Source organism: Hemibagrus wyckioides, linkage group LG04 (assembly GCF_019097595.1).
Source record: "Hemibagrus wyckioides isolate EC202008001 linkage group LG04, SWU_Hwy_1.0, whole genome shotgun sequence".
Lineage (NCBI taxonomy): Eukaryota > Metazoa > Chordata > Actinopteri > Siluriformes > Bagridae > Hemibagrus > Hemibagrus wyckioides.
Window position 1 is genome coordinate 16,487,333 of NC_080713.1, and position 18,778 is coordinate 16,506,110.

The following is an 18,778-nucleotide window of genomic DNA, read 5'->3' on the forward strand; positions in this document are numbered from 1 at the left end:
TGAACTGAAGCTCTTGAGCTGTGTCTGCATGGTTTTATGTGCTGTACTGGTGCCAGATTATTGGTTGGTTAACTAACTGCATGAATGCTGCTTGTATTTAAGTGGATTGTGGTTGTGTAGAAATTGTTTATAAAATATTGCTCATGTAAACATTTATGATCTATGGGTCTGGGATCGCAAACTTTTTACCCGTTAAAGAGTAAAATGAATTCCATGGACCCCTTCAGGGATTTATTTCATGAACATTATTTAAATTTGTACAATAATATTTTGTCTGTTTTTAGAGCTGTAAGAGATTTCTGCTCCTGAACTTTCCACCAACATAACATGTTAGGTTTAAGTTGAAAGAACTACTTGTTAAAGACTTGTCGCAGACCACTAGGCGTCCCAGGACCAATGAAATATCCCAGTTCCCGTTTTCCACACAAAAACCACAAGAAGTCAAGTGTTGCTCAAACTTATCACCAAACTTAATCTCCCGACATTCAAATGTGCATGTTGACTGCGCATGCGCAAAAGAGCAGGAGGCTCAGCTTCTCCACCGCGCGCTGTAATCGCCATAACTGGACCCGAGGATAGCTACGGTTAGGGCTCGCAGAGGTAAGCTGTTAGAATTAAAATATCACATACCGGCTAAAGCTTAAAGCGGTATGTTCTGATTCATCACGTAAATATCTATATATCATTGTAGAAATGTGTTAAAAGACATTAGCGGGGGTTTATCCTGTCAGAAATGGCGGGTCGGTGTGAGCTAGCTAGCATGTAGGACACGCCTATGCTGTGCGACGGGAGTGTTAACGGGCCGCGCCGGTGCCTAACGACTCAAGTCCGGCAGACAGCTCGAGTGACTCAGAGTATTTTTAGAAAGGAACGTGATTTGAGCTCCATGTCCCTATAGAGCAAAAGCCACCACGAGCTAGCCTTGAGCTAACGCTTTCATGTTCTTTTAGCCGTCACGTTGGCAGTATATTGATGTCTCAGACTCGCGAGGACTTGCTAGGTGAGCTGTAGCACGAGCGCAATGAATCAACACTCGTCTAGCTACATGCCTAGCTAACGTGTGTGCTAGCTGAACAGCGTCCTCGTGTCCTAACTTAGTAGAACTTGTTAATTGAGATGTGTTGAGCCTAACAGCCTCTAGTTTGAAACAAAACGAATTTATAACCTATTCGATCAGCTCTACCGAGTTTACACCACAGAACTGGGTGCAGCTTTATTTTGCTAGCGCTCGAATCTGGGTCATTATTTGAACCAGCTAACGTTAGCAGGCTAGCTGGGCTGGAGGCACGGGTAGCGTGGAAAAGCGAGTGGATTCACCGGACCAGACATTTCTCAAAGTTTAAATCAGTTCATTTCCTTCAGTGTGTTTGGATAGCGCCAAATCAACGTAGTTGCTAAGTGATCTTGGGGGTTTGTGCATTTTATTGCTCAGCTGCATGAGAGAGTGCTCGCGCCGTCTAAATGATGAGGCAGTTTTACATGAACTACGTGACTAGCTCGGGAAGTTACTTTCAGCAGTCTTTAAGAGGCAAATAATCCTGTGGAAAATATGAAGGTGGCACTCCAACCCCATCTAATCACACAGCCCTGTAATGCTGGAGCAGGGTGTGTATCACTTCATTAAGAAGTAAGTCATAACCGCGCATTAAGCCTGAATAAGTCACTGCCTTCAGATAGGAGCAGTGGGAAAATTCCTCTGTTCATTTGTTACTAGATGATCTGAGAGCACGTGTGTTCAATTCTTTTTTTTTTTACATAAAAAAGTTAGTCACATTTCTTCTATATTTACACACACGTGCTAATGGGAGGATCCCCAAACATCTGAAGGTCTTTTGTGTCCAACCCTATAAAGTTTCTGTTATAGAAATAAATATTTATACATGACATTGCCAAAAGTTTTGGGACACCCCTCCAAATCATTGAATTCAGGGGTTGGGTTTGGCCCCTTAATTCCAGTGAAAGGAACTCTTAATGCTTCTGCATACCAAGAAATTTTGGACAATTTCATGCTCCCAACTTCATGGGAACAGTTTGGGGATGACCCCTTCCTGTTCTAACATGACTGTACACCAGTGCACAAAGCAAGGTCCATAAAGAGATGAATGAGAGAGTTTGGTGTGGATGAACCTGCAGAGTCCTGACCTCAACCCTTCTTTGGGATGAATTAGAGTGGAGACTGCAAGCCAGGCCTTCTTATCCAACATCAGTGCCTGACCTCACAAATGTACTTCTAGAGGAATGGTCAAAAATTCCCATAAACACACATCTAATCCCAAAGGTGTTCTGTCAGGTTGAGGTCAGGACAGGCCAGTCAAAATCCTCCACACCAAACTCTGTCTTTATGGACCTTGCTTTGTGCACTGGTGTGCAGTCATGTTGGAACAGGAAGGGGTCATCCCCAAACTGTTCCCACAAAGTCGGGAGCATGAAATTGTCCAAAATGTCTTGGTATGCTGAAGCATTAAGAGTTCCTTTCACTGAAAATAAGGGGCCAAACCCAACCCCTAAATTCAATGATTTGGAGGGGTGTCCCAAAACTTTTGGCAATATAATGTACATATCAGTTGGCTTTAGTTCTTGGCCAAATTTTACCAAAACCAGAGGGTCAAAACTGTAACCCTACATTCATGTTAGTTTAGTTAGTTAGTTCATGAAGCAACAGGTTTTCTCTGCCAGTTCCCACTCAGCAGTCACCTCTCCCCAACACACCACAGCAACTAACCTGGAGGCAGAGAGCAAACACATGCTTTCTCAGAGACTTGTGAAGTCAACTGCCACGTCTTTCAAATTGCTGTTTACAATGCATCACAGAATAACATATTCCTCATATTTGAGCTCAGATTGTTTAGCGTTGCTCAGATGGACAAGGGAGTGTCACATTATTTCCCCCTAACTAGAGGGCATCCTAAATCACATGCTTGCACTTTTGTCATTTTGAAGTATCAATAGTGTGAGTATTGTGTTCAATACTCCAATGCCAGTGAGAAGTGCACTTCTTGTACTCTAATGATGCACAACTGGAAAAACGACGTGTTGATTGTTAGACACTTCATTCACTCAATGGGTTTCAGCTTTGCCCACGTAGCTTTGGAGGGGCAGACTGAATGAAAAAAATTCAAGACAGTTGACAACTCTTTGGTGGATAAGTAAAAGCCAGCGTTTTCTACATCCTGTCAGTGGAAAAAAGACTGTTAATGTTCCATTTGAGATGATGCAGCCCTTAATATTCATCCGCTAGACGTTAGAGTACAGAGTGTTTCATTTGAGATAAAACGTTGGACTCCAGCCTGCTGATTGCTGAGGTAGTGCCGGGTTTTGAATTTGTGCTTTCCCGATGATGCACTTAATGATTTTCTGTTGTACCTTTAGGAGCCCCGTGACAGGTGACATTTGAATTGAGATTTTCTCATGCAAATAAGGCATGACCTGGTAAAGAGACAAACCGGAAAGACTTTCTGGAATGATTCATCAGACCAATCGTCTGGTGCATTCAGACCCCCACTCACCGCTTTAGTTCCTTCCTGTATTTAGTTCACTGTTGCTGTTTGCTGCACTAAAATGAAAGCCTTTAATCTTACCCTTTTGTATAAAACCTCTTGTTAAAAAAAAAGAATGGAACGTGTAGATCATTAATGAGTGTATGTACGTGGTTAGTATGAAGTCTAACTCAAATAACCAGTTTTAACACTGATAATTGTGTAATTTTTTATTTTGTAATAGTTTTTATTCTGAGCGATATTTAGTTTCTGAACTGAAAGTGCTGGACTCTCCACACCTGCATCTGACAGCCTTAGGGTCCTCTGCAGGGCCATGAGAGACAAACTGCAAGTCACTTGTTGGTGTGAGTGTAGGATAATATTGTTGTCATTTTTTTGTAGTGTTAATTCCACCCATGATTCACTAAACTAGGATGAAATGATGCAAGAGAGATTGTATAAATTGGGACCGTGGATCTTTGTTGAAAGTTCTCTTAAGGGAGCATGTGTATTTGGAGATTTATAAATGAAGCACACTGCAGGTTAACACACTTAAAGTGCAATAGAATATATTTCCTGGATCATTAACCCATTACTCTTAAACTGAACGTAACATGCTGTATATCTATAAGCTTTGTGTGTAGTATTTATGATTTCTTTTTAAATAGAGTGCAGATACGTGCAGTGCAATGATGTGCAACATTGGGCTGAGGTAGCTGCAGTGAAATTGAAGTATTTAATAAATTTTTATAAACGGGAATAATGTGCGTATATTAACAGGAATGTGTGGGTATTGGGCAAACAAATGCAAGGTCTAGTCCTAGGTGTCTAAAAATGTATTCTTGCCATCATGTAACTGAGAACTGAGTTGAAGTGAGTACTGTACTGTAGAGTTTTTGTACCTCACCTGTGAACGCTAATGAATCCTAATGATAGTCAGATTGTTTCCTCGGCTGCTACGTGTAGTGTTGCAGGATTCGGTACTGAGTAGTGCAACTAATAAATAGTTTAAACAATGGAGTGCGAGATGAAATATAATGCAAATAAAGCCAATGAACTTGATGTTGGTAAAACAAATTGGGTAGTGGCTAGTTGCTGGTCTTTGCAGAGCTAATGGCTTAGACATAATCTACTTGTCCGTGTGCCCTGACCACCCCGATACTGTAATTGCACTTATTATAGCAGTGCAATGAAGACACACTCTGACATGAACCCCATCACTATGAACATTCTTAAAATAAAAATAAAAAAATCTAAATAATAATGAAGTTACTTTTGCAGAGTCGTCGTTACTGCTGAGCTCTAAATTGATTGATGGATAAGCAAGCAACTGAAATTTGACACTAAGCCCCTTGGACATTATTATGCCATGTTACAATCTGCAGTTAATCGTTACATTTGCTTTACTTCCAGTGAAGAAAGCCTACTTGACCAACAAGAAAACCACAAATACATTATTGGCAACGTATGGTTTCAGTTCCAGCTTCTAACAGTCATCACAAGCAGCTCTCCAAGATTATTATGCAAATTTGTTCCCTCTTTTTGCAATTCATTTTTCAGTTGACATTGAAAAGTAATTATTGTGAAGTGCAGCTACATGGTAGACTATAGCATCTTAGGCAGGGAAAAGTACCAAAGACCTGGCTGCGGCTGATAAGAGGAAAGTGGGGGGATTTTTGTTTGTTTGTTTGTTTCTTTTCTTTTTCTTCTGATTTGAGCAGTCAGCACAAATTGCAAGTGTGCATGAGTATCTTCCAGCAAGGAGACGTCAAAGATGAAATGTTGTTATACATTGTGTTGATTGCTGCTTTCTCTACCAGTGCCTGTAGCTGGGTGAATCAGGATGGGAGACAAGCCGATCTGGGAACAAATAGGATCCAGCTTTGTTCAACATTACTATCAACTGTTTGACACAGACAGAACTCAGCTTGGATCAATATATGTAAGTATTGCTGCAAGTAGACGTTTGTTACATGAGGGCAGATACTATGGATCATTTTTGTTTGTAATGCTTCATATTATTTTAGCCGATCTGTCTCTCTCCCTGATTCTGCATTTCCACCATGTTTGTTTTGCTATAGAAAGACAACTGATCTAAGGTGGTGTTGTGTCAAGCATGGATACAGTATATTATCATATCTATCTATATATATGTCTCTTGTCATTCAGTCTGTTTTATTTATGTTGCTGAGCTTTTTATGCAATCTGAGTAATGCTGCGTCATAAGATGTTTTTCCTTTCTGTTTCAAAGGAACACAATTGATTTCCTGGTGCTTGTTGTAGCTTTTCTGATGTGTGAATTATGAGTATTACACACAAGGCTGAATGTTTAGTTGTATATCAAAATCTGGATTTCTGCATGCATGGAATTTTATGTTTGACGAGCTAGATCTGAGCTCCTGCAGTGTAGTATGAACGCTACGTCATCTTTGTGAAACTGGCACAAGACATCAAAACAAGTTGTGTGGATGCAGAATGGATCATCTTCAGCTCTGTCGAAACAAGTTCTCGCCTACTAGTCTCTTTTGTTTACATACTTTAATATGCAATACGCTCCAGTTTATCTGAATGTACAAGTTCATGTTTCTGTTTGTTTTTTTTTGTCGAGAGCATTGTCAGAGAACACAGTGCATTTGGCTGTTGTTTTCTTGTCTGTGATGTTGCATTAGAAGCGATGTCTCATGCATTCTTTCCCTTTACTAGCACTTGCCAGCTTGACCTGTTTTTACCTGGTAGATAATTAGACCCAACTGGAAAAGAATTACTCTGATCATTAACGTTACAAAGAGCTTGTATAACCAACTGAATTGAATAATGCAAAGAATCTCCTCCTGGACCACATTTTCACGTCTCGCTGTGACAGAACCTTTTTCAGCTGCTTGCCTGAGTAGTATGTTTGTTGATAGTGTGCTTTACAATAAAATGAGTAGAACTGACTGCCGCTAGATGTTGTGTGGCATCACTTATGTGCTGCAAGTCTAAGGAAATCGTCAATTAATGTGTGGAGCAAGAAGCTGTAACACATGACAACACCATTACATTTAGAAGAATAAGCTTCCATCCTGTTCCGAGTTTAAAAATTTGCGACGGCTGCAAACTTCACTGGCAAAAAGTGTATGCTGTCTGATGTAAAGTCTCTGATAGCAAAAACACATCATAGCTACCATACCGCTGTTTCACCGTTCACATGAAGCTGTGATTTGGAAAGGAGAAAGATGTGACAGGAACATATAACACAATTATAGACTTCTGTGTATCAGAGTTATCCAGTGCTAGACTGCGTCGGTCAAAATGAAGAGGAATAAGTCAGCAAAACACTTAGAACAATACAATGAAATACTCCTCTGTTATGTAGGTGTTGCAGTAATGAGCTCTGAATCAGTAATGTCTGCCTGTTCCAGTCTCAGCAGATTGACTGAGAGACATGCCACATGCACAGCAACCAGTCAATGACTTTTAGGTTGTAGTTCAAGTAGACACTGACCTTTTGAGAGCAGTGGCCTTCATTTCTCATTAAATGTTGGCTGTATTTTCATTCGTTTATCCTGACACTAGTTTGTTCAACATTATAGTACTTGATTTCTTTGGGCTATTGCAACATCTTAGCTGATTTATTACAAGAAGCATTGTGCATTAAAATTTGTTGTTTTTACGCTATACAGGCCAGGAAGATAAAATAAAAGCTTGAACCACTTTGTTTGAAAGAAGAGTTGCAGATATTTTGGCCCAGTGGTTCACCTCTGTCTTTGTTGTGTCTGGTCTGTTCTGTTCTATTTTCTCTCTGCTGGCATCAGTCACTCATTTACCTGATCGTGTTCTCTTTTTACAGATTGATGCGTCATGCCTTACGTGGGAAGGGCAGCAATTCCAGGGAAAAGCAGCGATTGTCGAGAAACTCTCTGTAAGAATTTACTTATTTATTGATTTATGCTGGAATATACTTTAATAGTGTGTAGCCATTTGCAGGGGTTTTAATATGGATGGCTTAAAGGCATAAGTTGGGTTCATTTGACTGTTGCCTAAAGTTTGGTTACAAGCAAATTGTGCTCCACACCCTGTTATATTCTGATGTTTGTTTTCAAGAGCTCACTGTGTATGCTTGGAGCTGTAACCAGCTGAAATCTTGCACAATTGAGGCAACAGTATTAATTTTGCACTGATCTCTCACTGCATGTCTTTTAATAGTGGATAGTAGTAGGATAGGAATAGTGAATTTTGAGTAGATGAGGTTTTATGTGTCTTTTCATGCAACTAGCAAATGTATATATGAAGGGAATCTTTCTGTCTCCTCAGAGCCTGCCCTTCACAAAAATAGCCCACAGCATAACAGCACAAGATCACCAGCCCACTCCTGATAGCTGCATATTGAGTATGGTAGTAGGACAACTAAAAGTAAGTATTTAAGTGACCTTGTGTCTCTTTGAATTCTACTTAACTGACAAACAGAAGACTTCATTTACTGTGTCTTTGGCGGGCTGATTAGAATTAGCCTTGCCATCCACTATACTTTATTTGCACAGTTTTGAGAAAAGAGTGAAAAGAATTGCAGATACCAATGAAGAGGTATTATTTCAGAGCTGTAGTGTGTGTGCGTGCGCGTGTGTATTCATGTGTGTCAGGCCGATGAAGACCAGGTGCTGGGCTTCCAACAGACCTTTCTGCTGAAACATTACAGCAATGCCTGGGTTTGCACCAACGAGGTCTTCAGGCTTGCTCTGCACAACCTATGACCTCACATGTTCTGTGGTCACATGGCCTTCCCTTCCTCTCTGACTGTGTGTAAGGACGTGTGTGCTCTGCTTGCCCTGATTCAGACAGTGCTCAGTGCTTCTGCTACTAAAATCATTTCCTGAGATGTGTTCATAACTGCGTGGTGGTCATTTTGAAAACTCAGTTACTCAGTGTTTAAAATTAACCGTTTGCCATTTTTTGTGAAATAATTTTTCCTTAAATGCATGACACCAGTTTAATAACGGTCATTACATTTTACTGTAGACGAGGAAATAATGAGGCAGCTGACTGAAAATGAATTAGCCAGGCAGACATTCTTCAAGATGTATTTTAATGATTAGGAAAAAAATACTTTATACATGCAAATAAGGTTATTTTTTTATCTTTAGGAAATAAAATACACTCATACCCGGCCCTACGTCATTAATTGGTTTTAAGAGACTCGACGTACGTAAATTTTCGACGCAAATCGGAAATGCCCCTATAAAGTGCTGTATATGTTCCTTATAATGACACAATAGACGACAAAGTACTTACAACCTGCCCAAATGTACCTAAAATACCCTGAAATTGTTATTGTTCTCTTGAATGTAAGTGTTCATATACAATCCAAATATAATTACTGCACAGTGAACATGAATAAATAGAAAAACGAAATCAAAAATACTGTACGGTACTGTATAAATGCTGTAGTGTATTAAAGACTTGGCTTATAAAACCCACAATATTTATTACATTAACAATGGTCACTTTACCTTAAACTTGGCATGTCTTCTGCTTGGTGTACACGAAAAAGTTGGAGTTGGAAGTGGTGAACTAGTTGTTAGAGGGGGATGATGATGACGACGATCTGGGTGATGGTGACGTGGCTTTTATACCGACGTACGGTTGTGTAAAGTGCCATAAATTGGATTTAATTTTTCAGTTTAATATTTAAGGATGAGCGACGTAAAGTCGGAATCGACGCAAGTTGAAACGGGGCACTACTGTAATGCCAATAATGTTACAGGTCTTTTGATTGTCGGATTCATACAGGATTGTTGTGATTTATCAAACTAGCATAGTATAACATGCAATATAGGAATCAAGAAGACAAAAGTTGTCGCATCATTAATTAAATGAAGTGTATTAGTGTCCTTATAACACTTTTACACCTGTCAGGTCTCAAGGACATGGCACATTCTGTCAAAACCAGTAAATGTTTGCAAACCTGCCACACCAGTGGTTACATTAGTGTATAGTTGGCCATGAGTTTTTTTTTACTCTGAAACACCTATTGGCAAGAACATCCTTATAGATGAGTAACCAAAAAAACAAAACAAATCTACTAAAGGTTTGTCATTTCAAAATGAATCAACAGAGTTAACAGAACTGTGGAGTTGTGAAAATGCCCACAAATTGTTAATTAGAATAGATTATCTATTGAAATGTAATAACTAGGCATGTGCATACACAGGCTCTTAATACATTTGAGGTCATACGTTTACATAGTCCTTGCTAAATCAATAATTTAAAAGAAATAAGTGGGATCTTATTGAGGTTTGTTTTTTATGTAGTGCTACCCTGAATACGCTATTTCCCATAACAGTTCATATGCAGTCCAGAAGACTAGTTGACATGTGCTTGATTCTTAAAACTGCATCCTGGATGATCAGTGACTGTTTTTATGTTTTGTGAGTTCTTCATGAGTCCCTTGTTTGTCCTGTGCAGTTAAACTGCCCACAGTTCATCAGAAAATTCCACTTGCACATTATTTGCTTTTCCAGCTTCTTTTGCATATTTGACTCTTTTCCAAGAGGCTATATGTTGTTGAGATGTCATCTTTGATTACCGAGGACAGCTAAGGGACTCATACACAACTTTTACAAAAGGTGCAATCACTGATGCTCAAGAAGGCAACAGTCTTTTGTTTAAATATCTCATTATTTTTCATTTTGTAATGCCCTTCCAAAGCTCCATAGGATATTTGCCTGTTACCCAGAACACAAACACCCCCACCCTGGCTCTGAGATTCAGCAAGGGGTATGTAAACATATGACCTCTGGAGGCACTTGAAAAAGAAAAGCCAGTCTGTCTATAGCACTGCTGTTATGTGCAAGTTCAAGAGGTATTAAACAGAAATGAGGAGCAGGTAGGTTTTATTTATTGTCATGCATATGATCAGGCTTGAGGGACCGAAAAGAGATGCATACCAGTCCCTACTCTCTCATAGAGTATTCATGTACATTCCCTGCATTTGTTAAGCAAATGATCAATGAATAATGTGCAAATATCCATACTGACAGATTCATACAAACATTCAGTACCACATGGGTTACAGTATCATTCCACTGAAATTTTCCCCGTCTTTTAATTGTTACTGGCACCCGACTGTTGTGGTGTTTTAATCTGTAGTAGCATTACACATTTCAACAATTTACTGTCACTCAGTGGAGCTTTTGCAATGCATTTATTACTTGGGCTGGATAAAATTGGTAATTGATTAAACCCCATTGTAGATGATTTCCTGTTTTTCCCTTTCTAGCAGTTATCTGTTCATTTACATCTTACTGATATTTGAAGAATCAAATTAGGCAGGCTACACATCCATGGAAATGACAGCAGTTTTGAAGGTGGTTTATGAGAGCTATAGATGCTGGTGCCAAAATAGTTAAATATGAAACTTCTTCCCTGCACTGCCTGCTTAATGGGAACCATACACTCAGCCTTAAATTGCTCTCTATTAGCAAAAGGTTTAGCAGAATCAGTGCCTCATTCAGTTCTCTCTCTCTCTGTTAAATTGGTTAAATAGGTTAAATAATTTTTTTTGAACAGCTGAAGACCTTAAAATTAATGTCTGGTTGTTTGGTAAAACTGAGTAAAAAGTACAAGCATCCATTAGTGTCCTCCTGTGTGTTTTGCAGCCGTTCAGAACAGCATCTCATTCAGGGATGTGATTTTTATTAAGTGGAGCAGCTAAAGAGAAATTTCTGTTCAATTACTGCCATGATTTTCACCATTACCAATAATCGTCTGTCTTCAATTGGCCAGCCCTCTTCTGACAGCTCCTGACTACTGTAATGGACTAATCGATATTTCACTCACGCTGTACATCAGGGGGATAGATGCATGCTAGAAACTACTATGCACTTTAAGCCCAAGAGAACTACATTCAATGTGACTTTAATAGGTGGCTAAAAGTAGAAAGTAATGTGTATAATAATTTTGTTACGTACATAAACAGTGTGAAAACAAATATTTGGTAAGGGAGAGAGATTCTCGCAATCATAGACTTTTTTATGAAACAAAGCAGCAGAAAATCTTTGTCTAATTTCGACAATTCTCCTAATCTGTTAGGTGTTAATATAATAACCACTCCATTAATTGTCTGCTTATGGCTGCTAATAGCTTTGTACTCAGTGTTAATGCATGCTTATATTTTACACTGTCTGGCCCAAAAAAAAAATCACCACCTGGATGTAAGCAAATGGGTAAGAACCTTCCACTGGACAATTACTGCAGTGATTACGCTTCAGCTGGCAACAAGTTATTTAACCCTAGCTGTTGCAGTGACTAGCTTCTTTCTTAATTAACCATGTCAGAAGACATCCTGTAGTTGTATGAAAGATGTTACTCTTACTCCTGGTGTGGTCGGGAAAAATCTTTAAAGGGTTTGGGACTAAACAGCTGTGTAGTCTGTGTAGACAACCACTTATCAGTGACGCTAGTTGGGGGGGGGGGGTCTTTAGTTTGCTAAGGAAGCTTATAGATTGTACTTTGAAGCAATGGAAAAAGGTCACGTGGTCTGTTGAGTCCAGATTTACCCTATTTTTCCAGAGTTATGGGCGCATCAGGTTAAGGCGGATGAACTGATGCACGCATCATGCAAAATGTCTACCATACAAGCCTGTGGGGGTCGTGTTGTGATCTGGGGTTGCTTTAGTTTGTCCGGTCTAGGTTCAACACCGTTATGTCCCAAAGAAGTTTACCTGAGGTTGGCTGACTACCCGAATATACTGAATGATCAGGTTTTTCATCAATGGATTTTTTTCTTGCCTGATGGCACAGGCATGTTCCAAGATGACAATGCCAGGATTCACTGGGCTCAGGGTGGTTCAGGGAGCATGAGACATCATTTTCACACATGGATTGGCCACCACAGAGTCCAGACCTTAACCCTGTTGAGAATCTTTGGAAGACTTTACATAAGTCTTACTCTTCCATCAGTACATGATCTTGGCAAAAAATTAATGCAACTCCTAGATGAAAATAAATGGTGTGCATAAACTTATCAAATGCATGCAATAATCAGAGCAAAAGGTGGTCCAACAAAATAGTGTGGCTTTTTTTTTTTTGACCAGGCAGTATAGATTTACATTATATCTACCTATAACATATTTGCCTGTTATAAACTGTTGACTAAACCAGTGAATAAAACATAGAGGCAGGTGTAAAATGAAGTGTGCTATGACTGGTTAGGATGCCCAGTAATGCTTCTAATGTGAAATGCGCTTAATCTGCAAACCTGGGGAACCTGCTGTCATTTGTTGTTTAAAACCTTTAAAGTAGTTGTAGGTTTTTTTTGGACACATGAGAGTAAACACTGCTCACTCGTCAGATATTTCTCAATCCTGATATACCTGTAATTAGTGCTGCTCTCAGCTGCATAGTAATACCAGATGTGGCTTTTGTTTGACACTTGTTCACTGACTTTATGTAAATGTAGGCCATAATGAGATATACACTGATCAGCCATCACATTAAACCCACCTGCCAGATATTGTGTAGGTCCCCAATTGTGGCACAGAAACATCTATGACCCTTTGAGGCATGGACTCCACAAGACCCCTGAAAAAGGTGTGCTGTGGTATCAGGCGCAAGCACATTAGCAGATCCTTGATCGGATTGAGATTTCACCTTGAACTCTTGTCTTGTTCCTCAAACCGTTTCTGAACAATTTTTTGCAGTGTGGCAGGTAGAATTATCCTGCTGAAAGAGGCCACTGCCATTAAAGAATACTGTTATGAACACGTGTACTCATTCTACAACAATGTATTCAAACAAAACAAAAATATTGCAGAGAGCATCATCTGTTGTTTTTCCTTGGGCCACTTTTGGTAGGTACTAACCACTGCATTGTGAGAAAACAAACCCACAATACCGGGTGTTTTTTGAGACACAGTGACCCAGTTGTCTAGCCGTCAGAATTTGGCCCTTGTTGCACTGATTACCTTCCAAATATGGTCCAAGATGGACATGGTACCCAGATGCACTATGGGAATAAGGCAAGCCTACACAATATGAGGCAGGTGGTTCTAATGCCATGGCTTATCGATATATATTTGTTGAGCCTTGTCCGTGTTGAGTATTATGACCTCTACTTTCTTTTTTGCCATATGTCTTTGCTATGCTTTTTGCCTGAGATATGATCTGCAAACTGTATATGTATGTAAACATTGCTTATGTTGAGAGAATGCATTCTTCTGTGATCTTTTAATGCATAGATTTGAAAATGGATATAGACACTAATGAATTGAAATAGTTGAATACTTGCAACAAATAGAATAGTCTGTTTCCGTTAATCAAAACTAATCCTGTTGTTCTGTGTCTTTGTAGGCAGATGATGATCCCATCATGGGGTTCCATCAGAGCTTCATCCTGAAGAACATTAATGATGCGTGGGTGTGCACCAACGACATGTTCCGCCTAGCAATCCACAATTTTGGCTAAACAGCACCACAACTGTTGGGGGAAATGGGGGAAGGTGGAGAACGGGGCACATTGCCCCCCGTGATGCCTGAACCTCAGTCTGCCCTTCATTCATCTTTGAGATTCAGCACCGGATTCCAAGAAGTCAAATCACAGATAACACACAGGCACATAGTAGCGCCTCTGCTCCAGACATGAGAAGCGTTTCTTTGCTGAAAGTCCACAGATCCATCAAAGCGACCCCTTTCCCCTTTGCTGATGTGCATGATGATGGCGAGCTCGAATATCAGAAGACACTGACCTGGGAAAAAAAAAAGACATATTAACATAACGTCTGCCAGTTACTACTATTTACATTTTAGTTTTTGAGTTTGACTATGAATTAATAACTCTCTTAACTGCCTTTCTTTGCTTTCGTACTTAATGTTATCTGCTTGCTTTTAGAGTTTGCTTATTGGCACTTTTTTCTTCTTCTTCCTTTTCCCTTTTGAACATTGGAGCCTCCATTCATTGTGATGTCAGGTTGCTCTAGCTATCCAAAGAAACGTTAAAATAAACACCCCTACCCCAAATCCCCCACACCTTCAGACCAGTGTGCTTCTCACCTTCTGCTCACTGCTCTCTGTGACAATAATTACCAAGCCACAAGACACAATAAAACCTTTGACTTTTTCTTAACCATGGCATCATCTTGTTCCTCTGACTGTCTGGTCTTACATCTTTTTGCTTATGTTTAACCAATTTCTTAATGCTGCTGGAAATCATTTTGACAATAGCATTCCTTAATGAAGAAAAAGCCTTGAAGAATCTGGTAATCTTCATCAAGGATAATTTGCCGAACTAGCAAAATAAGCCATTGGTACACTATATATAAAACTTTTCTAATGTAGTAATGACTTACATGTCACTGTATTTGTTTTACATGCATTACAGGTATAAAGTCAGCAGTATTGGGAGTATGTAACCTGCCTCCTCTTCTACATAACCTGTAGTTATTTATCAAACGTGTTTTGTTCAATAATGATAAAGGTCTAAAGAGGCAGATAACATTGTGGAGCTCTAATGGGCTTTTGCCCTGGGAAATGGTTCGTTCTTATGATTTTGCCAAGAAAATATTTGCCTAAATGTAGGTGACGGTCATTCTTTTATTATTGCAAGTTTTTTTTTTTTTTTCAGAAAGGTAGATAATTATATAGAAATGGTTTGTGCTTAAATAAGTACTAATATTTTGCAGGCTGAAATATCACTGTGACTTTCCAACTGCTTCTAGGTTCAAGTACACCAACTCGCCAGTAGGCCTTATTGTCAAATATTAAGACTAACCTTAACTATCTGGATTTGAGAAAGTTCAGTTTGACAGCAAAGAAAGGCTTGAGGAAAAATCACTATGTTTACAGGAGCAATAAAGTGATGTTAAGGACTTCGTGGAAGCTACTTGTATTGGCATGACTATGACTTTGACCTGACTGTACAGATGATGGAGACTCCCTTCACTGTGGCTTGTGTCCTCTTGCTTAAGCACTCAAGTATTTGAAGAAGTGTTACTGGAGCTTCGGGATAAAAGCTGACCTGTTTACCGCAAGTCTTATTTGCAATATTTCTTTCTAGTCTCATGCAAATGATGTTTATATATTCTCTGCATGTGTGCTCTGCTATATTGGAGATTTTCCATTCCAATAAATGATAGCAGAAGAAGGAGAAAGGAAATTCGCGCATTTTCCTTTTTAAAACAAAATGCGTAGAATATTTCAATATTCTGACCTGTAACTTAAATGGAAATAAAGGCGATCAAATCCAAGTATAATGGCACTGTTGTTTTTATAACGATATCGCGCTGTTTAATTGAAATGGTGGTTTAATTAAATAAGGTCTGGGATTATTTTGAAGGACTCGATATGAATAGATTTCTAGGAGAAAAGCAGTTTATATGTGATGACGTGCACACAGCGGTGGGAACTAACAAAACGTCTCTTGGTAGAGGGGGACGGAAAAAACCGGCGCACCACCGGAAGTCAACACAGTTGTAAGATTTTCGTAAGGGGTGAGCACAAGACAAAACAAGTGGTAATTTGTCTCACTGCAACGTTTCGGCCCCTTTCAGACCTTATGGCTTCCAGTTCCAGTATAGATATAGAAGGCGCGACTCAGCACCTCAGAGATATCTTGAAACTGGATCGACCCACCAACTCCACCGGTAAGTTACCGGGAACTGGGCAGGTGTAGCTGGTTAGCTGGTGCTGCAGTTAGCATTAGCGCGCTAGGCCGCAGCAGTAGTGCGCTGTCGCGTTGTGGAGGCTTGGACGTCCTTTTATTTTAACTTCGGCTACATAATGACTTGCCGTTCAACGAAGAGAATAAATCGCTTGGATAGTTTATAGCCAAATGTTCTGCTCTGCTCCGTGTTTATGGCTGAATGAGAGAAGGACAACAAACTGACGTCGGCTGTTAGCCTGCTAGCACACCAAGCTAACCACTGAACTAGCCACTTCGCTGGTTTGTTCATTTGCGCCAAAATTCTGAAGTGATAGAGGCGTATTATGGTGGCTTCTGCAAAGACAACCTTCTGTTCTGCTATTAAAGATGATGATGATGAGGATGATGATTATTATGAATATTATTTTTATTATGAGACCAAACATTTATAAACGCCACTCCTCTTAGTGCTCTTAGGCTACATGCACACTTCATCCATTATCTATCTATCTATCTATCTATCTATCTATCTATCTATCTATCTATCAGTAGCGCACACACAGTCTCGCTCCATGTTTCTATCTCACTCCCTCCATTCATCAGTCTAAAAACGCCTAAAATAGGTGGAATCATAAAACTAGTGCAATACAGGCGTGTGACACATAAAAACACTGCTATTACATTTGAGTGATGTCATGTGATATAAGTGTGATAGCACTCAAATACCCTAAACAGCATTCTTCTCACTGAGCTGAGTGCTGTGATATGTCCCGTGTGTATGTTGCATTATGACTGCACTTATGTTTGGAGGTTACTGTAGATGTGATGTCATATTATATATTTCTAGTGATGTGAATAATTGTCACATGATGTTACACGCATGTCCAAATATGTGGAATCACAAAACTAAATAAACTCTTTCCATTTTGTTTATTTCTAAAACTTCCCATTGCCTTCACATCCAGCATTAAAGTTTGTCCTGAGAAACTTTACCTATCTAATTAATACACTATATTGCCAAAGGTTTTGGGACATCCAAAACTCCAAATCCTCCAAATCATTGAGTTCAGGTGTTGTGTTTCAGTGGTTGGGTTTGGCCCCTTATTTCCAGTGAAACGAACTCTTAATGCTTCAGCATACCAAGACATTTTGGACAATTTCATGCTCCCAACTTCATGGGAACAGTTTGGGGATGACCCCTTCCTGTTCCAACATGACTGCACACCAATGCACAAAGCAAGTTCCATAAAGAGATGGATGAGTGAGTTTGGTGTGGAGGAACTTCAGAGTCTTGACCTCAACCCGATAGAAGACCTTTGGGATGAATTATGAATTTATGGGAATTTAAATTAAATTAAATTTAAATCCCACTGTGGGATGATCTTTATCTTATCTTAATTAGAGCAGAGAGTCAGGCCTTCTCGTCCAACATCAGTGGCTGAGCTCACAAATGTGCTTCTAAAGGAATGGTCAAAATTCCCATAAACACACTCCTAACCCTTGTGGAAAGCCTTCCCTGAAGAGATGAAGCTGTTATAGCTGCAAACGGCAAGCCAACTCCATATTAAATTCATGTGCATGTAAAGGCAGACATCCCAGTTTTGGCCTGGCTCACAATCTTCGCTCTAATTCATCCCAAAGGTGTTCTGTCAGGTTGAGGTCAGGACTCAGTCAAATTCCTCCACACCAAACTCTCTCATCCATGTCTTTATGGACGTTGCTTTGTGCACTGGTGTGCAGTCATGTTGGAACCGGAAGGGGTCATCCCCAAACTGTTCCCACAAAGTTGGGAGCATGAAATTGTCCAAAATGTCTTGGTATGCTGAAGCATTAAGAGTTCGTTTCACTGGAAATAAGGGGCCAAACCCAACCACTGAAACACAACACCTGAACTCAATGATATGGAGGGGTGTCCCAAAACCTATGGCAATATAATGTACATGCATGATGTATAGATGCAGCTGCATGTTTGCCTTGAGCTATTCATGCAAATGAGGTTTCATCTAATTAAATCAATTTGAATGTGCAACAAAAACAGAATCTACTCTTTTAATTGTTAGGGTAAAAATATTTCTAAGAGAAAGACTTTACAGAAGTTTTATTAATTATAGTTTCTTTATTTTTTAATCAAGAGAATCAGCAGGAAATTCTTCACTGATATGCTCCTACATAGTGACAGGACTTAACCTGTAAAATTGTCACTTTGACCATAAAACTGTAGTAGTAATTTAAGCATATTTAACATGATTAGAACTCTGAGTGTCTCTTTTCACTCCTTGCCTGGCAGATTAGTCCTATATTCGACTTTGTAAGACTTTATTAGGTTATCTGCTATTTTGTAAACTTCTAGCTGCCAGGGGTGATGAGTATTAACTGATATGTATAAATGTGCTGTATATATTCAAGTAGAAGCATAGTTTGTCCTTCCTTTCTGTCTGTTCACAGACAGCACTACAGGTGAGAGCCAGCGGAAGACCTCATGTAATGGAGAGCTAAACGGCCTGCTGGGGACTGACCTTATTGGAGCAGGAGTTCGAAGTGCTATGATGGAACCAGCGACTCACAGCTCTGACAACATAAACATGGCAGATATTCAGACAATGTAAGAATTCTTTCTCCCACTTTTTCCTTTTTTCGCATTTGCAGCTCTTATTTGCTTTAAACAGCAACATCATCTGCTAACACCACTG

General features: G+C 39.6%; 2 protein-coding genes across 2 annotated transcripts in view; both read left to right on the plus strand.

Annotated features, from left to right (window-relative positions):
* The first annotated feature begins 449 nt into the window (after window positions 1-449).
* On the plus strand, window positions 450-15,067 carry nutf2 (nuclear transport factor 2). The gene is made up of 5 exons (XM_058388030.1): window positions 450-600; window positions 5,297-5,418; window positions 7,306-7,377; window positions 7,770-7,868; window positions 13,803-15,067. The coding sequence occupies exons 2-5, from the start codon at window positions 5,320-5,322 to the stop codon at window positions 13,914-13,916; spliced, it is 384 nt and encodes a 127-aa protein (XP_058244013.1). The 5' UTR covers window positions 450-600; window positions 5,297-5,319; the 3' UTR covers window positions 13,917-15,067.
* An 808-nt stretch (window positions 15,068-15,875) lies between these two features.
* edc4 (enhancer of mRNA decapping 4) overlaps window positions 15,876-18,778 on the plus strand; it is a 28,511-nt gene continuing 25,608 nt past the window's right edge. The window contains exons 1-2 of the mRNA XM_058387970.1: window positions 15,876-16,089; window positions 18,534-18,690. Of these exons, the coding sequence (XP_058243953.1) occupies window positions 16,002-16,089; window positions 18,534-18,690 (245 nt within the window). The 5' untranslated portion in view covers window positions 15,876-16,001. The remainder of the gene's footprint in view (window positions 16,090-18,533; window positions 18,691-18,778) is intronic.